This window comes from Molossus molossus, unplaced genomic scaffold (assembly GCF_014108415.1).
Source record: "Molossus molossus isolate mMolMol1 unplaced genomic scaffold, mMolMol1.p scaffold_m16_p_6, whole genome shotgun sequence".
NCBI classification, from domain to species: domain Eukaryota; kingdom Metazoa; phylum Chordata; class Mammalia; order Chiroptera; family Molossidae; genus Molossus; species Molossus molossus.
The window spans coordinates 101,500,082-101,512,605 of NW_023425399.1; the positions used below are offsets into that span (position 1 = coordinate 101,500,082).

General features: G+C 36.2%; 1 protein-coding gene across 2 annotated transcripts in view; it reads left to right on the top strand.

The window, feature by feature from the left end:
- The window catches only part of DCC (DCC netrin 1 receptor), a 1,071,808-nt gene that overhangs the window by 527,233 nt on the left and 532,051 nt on the right, over positions 1 to 12,524 (top strand). For both annotated transcript variants that reach the window (XM_036244835.1, XM_036244836.1), the window contains 2 exons: positions 3,877 to 4,027; positions 5,184 to 5,320. In XM_036244835.1, the coding sequence (XP_036100728.1) occupies positions 3,877 to 4,027; positions 5,184 to 5,320 (288 nt within the window). The remainder of the gene's footprint in view (positions 1 to 3,876; positions 4,028 to 5,183; positions 5,321 to 12,524) is intronic.

Here is a 12,524-nt window from a genome sequence, read left to right on the forward strand (position 1 = left end):
AGGCTGATGCTCCAACCAACGGAGCCACCTACCTGGCCAGGGCAAGTTTTTGTGTTTTTGTCTCGTTTTGAAATCTTATTTTTTGTGAGGTGTAAATAAATAGTTAATAAATATATAAATGTTTTAAAAATTCTCATTTTTAAATCTTTGATATGGTAAATATTTGTAGGTATAACCTACATAAACAAAAGCCACTTGGGGTTCTCAATAAATTTTTAGAGTGACTTGGTTCCTAAGATCAAACAATTTGAGATCTGTTTACATCATTGTTCATTTTCCTAATGATTATAGTTCAGTCCTTTCTAACTCAGATAACAGGTTGAGCTAAAGGCCAAATGTTCCATTAAAAAAGTTAAAAAGAAAGAAGAAAAACACCAGCAAAGGCAGCCTGTTGGCCCCCGGCGCTTCGCCATCTGAATGCAACCTGTGCGTCACTGTCCTGACTGTGACCCTGGGCTCCCAGGCTACCCCCTTGCTTGCCAAGGAGACAATGAAACAAGGTCAGGGAGTCAGGCTGACATGTGGCCCAACAGGAAACAGCTGAACTTGGATTTTAGTCCAAGCAGATCACAACTGCCTGCAATCAGCTTAGAAAAATCGGCTGTGTGATTTGTGTGCACCCCTGCCCATGAGTGTCGTATTGAAAAGGTTTGCTTTGGCGTTTTTAACATTAAAATTTGACATTAAATCATTATTTTGCCTGGTTTGATTTTAAAGCTATAGATATGTTTTCTAGTGTCTACCCTTGTTCTTTCCTCCCATTTTTATTTTAAAGTAGAGTTCACATACATCAGAGTATATAAAACATATGTACAGTTCAAAGAATAAAAAGAATATAAGCATTTGTATCTGTTACCCAGTGGATGGAACATTGCAAGCTGCTAGTCTGATGCCAGTTCCTGTGAATAAATCATGTTTATTAATCCACTGGGAAAATTTGTGATGTTCCCTTAGCTGAATAGCTCCATTTGGATCTGAATAGTTACCACCTATATAGAGAACGAAAATGATTTTTTTATGAGTAATTACTAATTTTATCATAGTTCCATTAAAGTCAGTTTAGTCAACAAAAGTCATGACCTAGCGTTTTATTTTATTTTTTTTAATTTTTAAAAATTAATTTATTTTTTACTTATTAATTTGTTTTTGTTACAGATGTTTCTCATTTTTCCCCATTGATACCCTCCTCCCCTCCCCCGCCCCCGCCCCATCCCCAGCTTTGTTGTCTCTGTTCATTGGTCATGCACACATGCATGTAAGTTCTGTGGTCTATCTCCTGCCCCCCACAACCCTCCCTCCTCTGAGGCTTGTCGGTCTGCACCCCACCTCCATGTGTCTGGGTTAATTTTGTTCAGCAGCTTGTTTGGTTCATTATAGTCCATAAATAAGTGAGATCATGTGATGATATTTGTCTTCCTCTGTTTGGCGTGACCTAACGTTTTAAGTTCGCCGCTCCGAAGGCTTTTCCATCTGTGCTCTCTGGAGCCTAGAGGGAAAGCATGTGTATGCTCTTAATAGTTTTCCTTGTGTTTTAGTCATTAACTTTTAAAATTGTTTGCTCCTTGTATAATTTCCATCCACATTGCAAAACTAGAGTTTACAGTAACTCCTTTCTCTAAAAATAATATATGTTCCTATAAAACTTTAGAAAATACACAAAAATCCAAAAATGAAAATAAAAACTGCCCATAATCCTATTTTACAAAGATAACCTTGACAATTGTATCACTATCATCTGTTTTAAACATAAATATAATTTCTTGTCACTACATTTTTAAAAAAAATCACATTTTAAGGGAGAAAAATAAGGCAGATGTCAAATTTTAAAATGTTTGTGTGAATAGCCCAAAATACCCTAATAGTACAAAAACAGAAACCGCCCTGGCCGGTTTGGCTCAGCGGTTAGAGCGTCGGCCTGCGGTCCTGAGAGACCCGGGTTCGGTTCCCGCTAAGGGCACGTACCTCGGTTGCAGTTTGTCCCCGGCCCTGGTCGGTTGTGCGGGTGGCAACCACTCGATGTGTCCCTTCACATCGATGTTTCTCTCTCTCTCTGTTCCTCTCTCTCCCTCCCACTCTACCTGAACAAAAAAAAATGGAAAAATGTCCTCGGGTGAGGATTAAAAAAAAAAAAAAAAAAAAAAAAAAAAACAGAAACCAACACTAAAACTGAAACTACCAACCAAACAAGCATCTGAAAAAGGTTACTTGAGCATTTAAATCACTGAGATGGGTTTGACTTGTTTACATTTTCATGTATTATGTTTCAGTTATCTATTGCTGCATGACAGACCACTCCAGAATTTAGTGACTTAAAACAGTATATATTTTTTTTAATCCTGGGGTTTATCCTAGACGTTTTTCTGCTGGTTCCACTTTGATTCACTCATGTGCATTGGCCGAGGGGAAGGTTCCAGAGGTGCCACGCATCTGTCACTAGGTGCTGGTTTTTGGCTGGAGGGGGCCTCACTTTTTCTCATCCTCCAGCTGCCTAGAATAACAAGTGGTCTCCGAAAGGGACGTGGCAGAGACTTGAAGGCCTCTGGGGCCTTGGCTCCAGAACACATACAGCGAAACTTCACACAGTCTTGGTCAAAGCAAGATCCAGGGCAGGTTGAAATTGGAAGGAACTAGACCATCGATTCTGGAGTGGAGGACTCAAACAATTTGTGCTTATATTTAGTCTATCACAGTGCTGTGAAATATACAAACTATCTCCTATTAAAAAACAATTCTGTGAGCCTTTTACGAAAATGCCCACAATATCACAGTTTATTAGAGTAGAGAAATATCTTTGGAGAAATGAAACAAAATCTCTCTGCCAAAAGCTGACATTTCCTTCTTACAACCATGTACAAGAATACACTCAAAATGACTTAAATGTTGGACTGGAAACTATAAACATCCTAAAAGAAAACATAGGCAGTAAAATCTTGGACATTTCTAGTAGCAATATTTTTTCTGATATACATCCTTCGGCAAGGGAAACAAAAGAAAAGGTAAATGGGATTATATCAAACTAAAAAGGGTTTTCACAGCAAAGGAAACCATCAGCTGAATGGACAGGCCACTGAACAGGGGAACATATTTGACAGTGATACATCTCATAAGGGGTTAATATCCAAAATCTATAAGGAACTTATAAAACTTATAATATCTCTCTATATAAAGTGTGTTGGGTGAAGCGAAGGATGGAGGGCACTTTATTTACCCAAAGTCTCAGCTCCAGGGACCAACTCAGTCTTTGTAAAGTTGTTGAAAATTTAAAGTAAACACAAGGTGTAGAAAGAGCCAAACATATTGTTATTAAGAAAACAAATTTTAGTGTAACCTCCTCTTTGAAGACTGCAGACTCTCAGTCCTTCCTATATTCTAATTCTCTGCACTTGTATGTTAACATAATTCTAATATGTTTGTTTACCTGATTTCCCAATCCTCTGCAGCAATAAACAGAGCAGAAGGAAGTGGAGTAGATAACAGTAGCAGGCAAACTGAACATATCAAAAAGTTTGGGGGGGTTAACATTTAGAACAGTCACTAATAATATTGTCTTGTACTCTAATAAAGACAAAGCAACAAAGCCTGTAGCCCAGACGAGTGAGGAGTCTCATACTGTTCCCCGTTGCCTTATAATATTAAATATTAAATATTAAACCATGTCATCACCAGCTAAGAATAGTCTGATATCATTCTTCTAGAAACTAGGGCTGGAAAAACTCTTCTAGGGGTTTATTTCATAGGTTTTGTTGGCATCTTTTCATTTTTCTGTCCTTCTCTATCATAGAGTCTTGCTAGGGGAAAAAAATTGATCCAAGCTACATGATGTATCTTCGCGATGTTCTTCATAAACGAAGTGATCCTGTGTATTTCCCCCCACAGATCCAGGACTGCACAGGCAGCTGTATTTTCTGCAAAGACCGTCCAACGTCGTAGCCGTCGAAGGGAAAGATGCCGTCTTGGAGTGCTGTGTCTCTGGCTATCCTCCCCCGAGTTTTACCTGGTTACGCGGAGAGGAAGTCGTCCAACTCAGGTATTATAAATGTAGGACGTTTGTGATGTGTATTTTACTCTTCGTCTTTTCCTAATTGGTAGAGGTACCAAAAAATATTCAGGTCTTTGATGATAATTGAACATTTTCCCACATTCCTTGGCATACAGTCTACGAAAGACATTTACCCACCCAGATAAAGGGGTGGGGGACATTCAAACTCCATGAGATTAATTCTGAAAGGAAATTAAAAGCCAGGGCTGCCCTTGAGGTGATCCTGCCCAAAGAGTCTTCAGCAAAGATACTCGGAAGGATCTTATCCTAAGTGGTGTTGAGAATGAAATGTTGCTTTAGAAACCAAAATTTCTTGAATTGAAAACATAGCACTCAAAGATATTGGGTCTGTGTGATTTTTTCCTACCTCCGATTATATTTCACCATCTTATCTATAACAAATATTTCAGATAAGTCAGGAAAAGAACTTGGCTGGCTTTGAATTACTGGACACTAATATTAAGGCACAGTTAGAAAGTAAACTCTTGATAGAATGGAACACTTAGACTGAAACACTTTGATTAAATGGGTTTCACTTAAGAAATTAATTTCATTGATTTTGAGGTTTGGTGTGCTCCTTCTCAACACATTTATTTTCTATGGCGAGATAGGTTCATAGACAATAAGTTAATCTCTAAATTTCATTTACCTTACATATTTATTTATATAACAACAATAAATGGTATGGTATCACAATACTTCTGAGAATATTAAATATTAAACCATGTCAAGACGTGTTCCTGGAACATAGCCAGGCAGGATAAACGTGGCTTTGTACAAAGATTACTAAGTTGGATGGCAGGCCACAGGACATTGACTGGACTGTGGGAAACAACTTCTCTGGACTCTGCAGTTTTCAAATTTAAAACAGAATATCTATAAATTCCTTCTCAGTACTAACATTAGTTTCCAGTTTAATCCACTTCAGTTCTTCAGTCACTGCACACAGCCTTTCAATGGGAGTGGTTTACCTTGAATGGATTTCTGACCAATCAATGTGATACTATCAAGCCCCTATGATACAGAGTTTCTTTACAGTTTTATAATTTAAGGTGCTGTGGAGTTCATGTAAACCCTTGAGTGCCTTGCTGATATACACATATGTTAATTTATTCTCTAATTTCATGTACCTTACATTTTACAGGTCCAAAAAGTATTCACTTTTGGGTGGAAGCAACTTGCTTATCTCCAATGTGACAGATGATGACAGTGGAACTTACACCTGTGTTGTCACATATAAAAATGAGAATATTAGTGCCTCTGCAGAACTCACAGTCTTGGGTAAGTTAATGGCTCCAAATGAGTTTACATTGTATCCTTCAAAATATATCACCATGACACTTTAAATGCTTATCACCCAATTGCTTCCAGTGTTCTTTACAGTCTCAATACTCCACACAGACCCTTGCTCTGCTTTGATTAATTGCATAGGGGTTAAATGCAGTGTTTGGATACTTGCTCGTCGATTAAATTCCAGATTCATTATATGTTAGTCTAAGTATTTCAGTAATACAACTGAAACCTACCAAAAAGTAGTATTTAACAAATGTGTTAAAAAACAAATGAGAGATTCCAAAATATATTATTTGGGATTGAAGAAATGAATGAGATAAATTGCATGACAAATATGAGCCTCAATGGAAAAGTCAGTTGTCATTTGAGATGACGGTATCTGAGAGATGTGTTGCTAAAATCATGTTGTTAAAATGGCAGTACTCCCCACCCCGCTTTGTGACCTAAATAAACACATAGATAGATAGATAGATAGATAGATAGATAGATAGATAGATAGATGGAAGTACTATAGATGTTGTCTTGAAAGTGAATCATTAAAATCAAATACATCTAGAGAAAATTTACATGAAAAGAATCTAATTTAAAGAAATTTAAAGGCCACGGATTGGTTCGTATTACACAGAAAAGCAGGGTCACTGGCTGTCATTGAGAATTAATCATTCTTATGTGTGGTAGCTACTCAAACAGACACATGTTTTATCATCTACTCCAGATTTTTTTTTTAGCCAGTTTCATTTGAATTATGTAGTTTAGAGAAAATACCTTAACATTTGCATTTCAATTGATTTTTCTTGTAACAACCAAAAATCGTCTACCAGTCTTTGGATTAGTTTTCCTCTGGAATAAATCTTTTTTACCTTTTAAAGAGTACAAGAAAAATCATAGGCTCTTTAAAATTTATTCAGTAAAAATGGAAAGATTCGGTACACTGATTATATCTGCTAGCCCATATCATAATATTATTATGCTATCCATTTTGCTTTTTAGATTTAAAGTTTATTTAGAAAATGCTTTCATCTTTGGACAGGGTAATAATGCATACAGTGGGTAAGGCAATGGACTTGCTTGTTCTTTGATCAAACCATAAATATTAAACTAAGAATAGGCAAAGGACTTTAATTCTTTGGTTTTAGAGGTAATGCTATTCTAACTAAAATATCATCTTTCTTTAAAATGACAACAATTTTGTTTACTCTTAGTTTATATGGAAGTTTTTGGTGAACCAAAGAACTCTTTCATTTGTTACATCAAAGTACGGTAACATAGAACAGCTACCATAGAAATTATCTTGTTATATGTATTACTAATCATAGGGAAATACAATTAGGCAATGAGATAGAATTTGTAGTGATCATAGGCAAACCTCTAATTGCAAATGCATGAGGTCAAATATATCAAACAAATGCACCATATTTAAACATATAATGCTTCATTGCTATCTAAGACAAATATACTCTCACTAGCAGGGCAAGAATTTGCCTGTCATCATGCGTGCATTCTTTCCCAGTCCCCAATATTTGCTTATCTAACAATTTTATAAAATAAAGTCTCCTTTTTCTAATTTACATTCCTATTAAATTCAGGTTCCTTTTTATAATTTTAATGTCCATTAGCATTTTTGTGAGTTGATTATTCATCTTTTTTTACCTTTATACTTTTATTGAAATAGTCATCTTTATTTTGTTGTTTTGTGGGAGCTCTTTACATAGAGAGAGTAGTGACTATGCTACGTATGCTGCATGTGTGTATTTTGTTGTCATTGTTTTTATTATTTTTATTTTATTTTATATAGGGTACCAAGTCTTTTTCTTAATGGCTGCTGGCTTTGTTGCCTTTAGACTTATATTTTTGTTCTAAATGGACAACCGTATTTCCAAAAGTCTGAATGTAATTACATGTTGAATGTGTAAATTAGAAGCAGTGCTAATTTTAAAAGATGGAGCTGTGTTTATATCTTGGGTCTTTTGGGAGGGACGGGCATCCTCTTGGAAGTGGGTATACATTTTAAAGATTTCCTGATAGTCCTAGTAAAATTTATAACTATTGTGGAAGGCATACTTTAATTCAGGAGGTTGTTATGATACTGTTTTAACTATTCAACCCAGGCTTTAAAGTGAATATTGATATAATACAATTTTTGATGTAGTCTTTGACTATTCTGATATAAAGTTAAATTCATCTTACAGTACTGAATTTATATGAAAAATAGAATTTATTACTTTTTTAAGTGGAAGATGAGAAAATAACTTCATTATCAGTGTTATCTGAGTTTAGTTTTATTTTTAAGAATTCAAGCATAGTTTAAATTATTTATAAGATAAAATCCCACAGAAGATCCAAGCTTATGCTTATAAGCCTTAATCATGCATTTTATCAGACTTGTTTTTCATTTCAACTTGTGGTTCTTTTTTGCATTTAGGCTGGCTGTGAATGTGAACTTGCATGAACAGACTTTTTAAGTAGGATACTATTTTATATACAACAAGATAAAGAAAAATGCTGTGGTCTTTCCAAAGAGTTTCAGAGCTCATATACATTAAATATTATTCAAAACATTTACATTACAGAATGAAAATTGAAAATTCCATAATAACCAAACCTCTTGGAGAAATCAATATTAGAAAAGGGAACTAGAGACAACCTTGTCTAAAATGAAATATAAATACATTTATGGAAGTATTCTAAATAATAACCATGTGTGTTAATAATTCTGACCTATTAGAATAGCCATCAACATGGTATTAGTGGACATATTCTGAATACATGCACCACAGTACGTTCTGGGAAGGCTACCAAAGGATTGAAGTCTGGCTTTAGTGGGATTTTAGTACATTACAGATTTATACAATCAGTTGCTCTAAGGCCTTATGAGTAAGATCTTTTTCATATTTCTTGTAACTTGGAATTGGGGAAGATACGAAGAGTTGACAGAGCCTAAAGCAGTGGTGGCCGAGAGGTCCCGAAGAGAAGGGGACAGAGCCAGGCTCTCTGATGCTGTTGCCAGCGTCCAGGTGCTTGTACTCACTGGTGCCGCAGTGAGCTAAGAACAGTAGCCTGTCCGTTATTATTTTTAAAATGTCCAGTGTTCTGACTGAAAAAATATCTTCTCAGTTATTTGCCTTATCAACTTTCTAGGGAAATGTTGATTGGAACTGGCACAAACCGATTTTGTAGAACAAAAATCATTCTGACAGGTCTGTGTTTTGCACATAATTGAAGACCTGGAGCCAAGTGTGAGAGTTCCCTGGATCCTCCACAGTGAGTGGCACACATCGCTCCATGTGGTGGTTGAGTTGATACCTCTCCCAAGTAAACACCTCTGCAAAGAGGTCCTTTGAGGAGGTGTTACTCCTGCAGGAACTGCTTAAGAAACAGTGTTCCATGGGTCACCCTTTATGAATGTGCGTGTTCAGGAGGGCTCTCTCCATTAACCTGAGCATGGCCACCTTAAACATGTATGTTCTTTAAGCCTGATGGTAATGTCTTTAGAATAATACATATTATGTACATTTATATAGACAACACACATTTATTTTCTATTTTTAAGAAAATGTATCTTCCAAATCCATTCCCATAGTCTCTTGAAGGCATATCATTATCTCAACCCTTAAATAATGTACTGATCCTGCAAATGTAACCATAATAGACCAAGCTATTCAGAAAGTTTTAGAAAAATTATCTTAAAAGGGAGTTAAGAAGACAGCAGATTAAGATACATAGGAGAAGTTAAAAAATGTTAAAAGCTATCATTTTGTAATGTAGTGGGATGGAAAACTCCACGTTAGTAAGTCACTTTACTTTGAAAATGCTTTTGAATAATAAAAACAAGATGGCTGAGTATATAGAGAATTAGCCAATTACAGTTTCCAGTCCCAGATATGCAACTGAACTGCGGCATTAGCAGTCAAGGAGCAACCAGCAGTTGAATGCCTCTGTGTGTTCTACCAAGTCCTCTTTGGACACAGAAAGGCACACATGACACAGATCTAGGCCTAAAGACTCGTTAGGTAAACAGACAAGTAGGGAATTACTAGAAACCCAAAGAATAGTTGGGAAGCAGGGAGGCCAGGGGCCCTGCAGAAAGAATTCAACAAAGAGGAGAGAATAGGATTTGGGGGTTGGGCAGAGGGACAGGGGGTGAGCTTCTGGACAGGGGAAGTTATCAGACAAAGGTTCGGAGATAAGCAAGGAAAGGGGAAGGGGCAGTAATTTGATGTGAATGAAGGACTGTGGGCACAAAGGGAATTTGGTGATGGACTGAAAAGTCTTGAATATGTTGCTAATGTGGTTCGATTTTTGTCTTCAAGGCAGTGGAAAGATAGGGAAGGTTTTGGAGTTGTGACTTACTGTCTGTTTCATCATGGCCAGTTATCCAAGTCTTTAATCCTCTTTTTTTATGGTAAAGAATAATAATTATTTCTTCATAGGCTCTGGTGACTGCTTGAGTACGAGATTGAGAGAGGAGGATTGCAGAATAGCAAGGACATAGCGTTGGGTGCTCCGGGAAATAAAGAACTATAAGATGCTCTTCCAGCCCTCTTGAGAAGCCTAAAGCATAGTTCCTAAGATTAAACACAAAGAGACAAACAAAATAAAATGCCAAATATTAAAATACCCCATGCACTCAACTTGGTACCCAATTTTCCTTATTTATAAAATGTGCAAAGCAACAACTGACCCCCACATAGTTCTCATGAATCATGGAGGAATCCTATAATAATGTCCTAGTGATGCACAGATTTTTCCTCGGCAGTAATCTTTAGAACCATAGACAAAAAGGTTGATTTGTGTCACAAGGAGGATATCTAAATTTGTGAAGAATTTTGTATTTTTTTACTTTTCTTTGTGCCTCTACAGCTCGCAATTCATGCTTTCTCCCCAACTAGATTGTAAGAAATTTAAAAACAGACGCCTGTCTTGTTCATCTTGGCCACTCAAATTCTAGGTTTGTTCTCTGGCTCATCTGAGTTTTAAATATAAGAAATACTCTTGTACGTACATTGTACATAAGTTATCTAACTTTCAATCAAAATATTTTATAAGCTCTTCATTGAGACTCATGGGTTTTTTTGTAGAACTCTATTATGGACTGAATGATTTTCCTCCAAATTCATATGTTGAATCCTTAATTACCAGTTGACTATATCTGAAGACAGGACCTTTAAGGAGGAGATTAAGGTTAGCATGTCATAACATGTTATAACACATCATAACATGTCACGGTAGAAATGGTGTCTTTACGAGAAGAGGAAGACATCGTCGCACTCTGTCTCTCGGTGGCTGGGAGATGTCTCACCAGAAACAGCCCCGCTGGGGACATGATCTTAGACTTCTTGCCTCCAGAACTTTTAACGTTAAATTTATGTCGTCTGAGCCCCGCAGACCCAGCAGACTAATGTAATCACAGAAAGAGTATTTTATTCTAGGCATTATATTGTTAAAAAGATTCTTGATCAGTTTTATAGAGATAGAAGCTACGTGGAGAAGTATATTAGCAATATTTATTATATATTGTTAGTACCAGCAATCTTAAATTCCTGGGAGTGTGAAAAATAATGTCCTTCTTAAAATAACAATGAAACAAAAAAGCATTTATCTGTTTATATTCTAGGTGATGTGTAGTTCTGGGATTAAAAATTGAATGTTCCACTCTCTTAGCTTTTCTTGAATATCATCATCGCTTTATGTAGCATTGAAGTAACAGGTACTACTTACATCTTAGATCCTATCATCTTAAATTTGTCCCAGTTTAATAGTAAATATATCATTAGTTATTAGGAAATTTTGTTTCTTTCTTTTCTAAATCAATTCTTAGATAAATTCAATTTACTACAGCAAGCATGTAAATGTTCATGCCCCATCAACTTTCAGATGTGTCTAGCAATGACAGGGAACATGATAATTAAACACTGATATGGTTTTATATTCTTTTATTTTTGTATATGCTTTAGTTTTATTTCATTTTTTCCTTAAACATATGTGATATTAGTTGTTAACTTCTGAGCATGTATAGTTGGCCAAGGAGGGTGTTGACCCATCTGTTTGTTTGGAGAGAAAATGGCACCTCTACCTTCCATTAAGGTATCCAGTGGCCTCCTTTATACACTTGCTGGGGAACAACCCCTGTTGGGGTTTAGGCTCGTTATAAGCTATAAATGGAAAATAGTTATCATAAAATATATTAATTAAGGTAATATTTATCCTTCTACTACAATGTAATTCTTCATTTGAATGGAGCTCTCCTGAATTTATAACATCATTGCTTCTGCCTTAGTAGCAGTCCTTAAATTTCATGTCTATCTGTAATTGACCTTTATTACCAGTGACCCCCTCACCCATCACATTTAATGATCATATTCATAAAAGTAGTGCCTTAGGTAAGTTTTTATGGATTATCCTTCACAAGGTAATTGCCAAGTGGATCATATTAAAATTAGTTAAGAATTTTTTCACGTAGGGATATGATCCCAAATGTAGGATACAAGTGCACAACATGAGGCAGAACTAAATTTTAAAAATCCAAAATTGTCTGTGAGCTGCTTCTTCCTATCACTGTGTTGATTTCTTATTGTAGTTACATTCCTCACCTGAGATTATAGCTGTCATAAGAGTAAGCAAAGTTCAATCCAAAATAATGTTTGGAAGATTCTGTCATATATGTATGGTTCAGGCTGTTAGTAATAAAATGATTTGTTATTTACAATGGTAATTATACTCAACGGTAGAAATACTAGTTGGATCAGTGGTAGGAATTATTTATTCATCACACAAAGGTTTATTTAAGGCCTACTATGTGGACCTTTATTCTTTTTATCCTCTTTCATTGGAGAGAACAATTTGAGTGGCGATTTGCATTTATCCTTGAGATGGTTATGAATCTAATTTTTTCCTTCTTGGATAGACAAGGAAGAAAGTACAGGCCCCAGAGGGAAAGGCAAAGGCTGTGTACTAACTCAGAGCATTAAAAAGGCAATCTAAGGCTCTGCTTTTAATTAGCCCTAACAGTCTCAGCAAGGTGAATTGACCATCTGTGGTTTAAAAGGAGAAAAACCGCTGAGCGCGGTGGAAAGCTGTCCAGAGGGCATTTCATGCCACAGTTGCCCTCAAGTACCGGAAGTGTACATGATCCCAGAAGGAGCTTGAATCCGATGGGACCAAACTAAATCAGACAGAAGTGTTTCAGTTACAG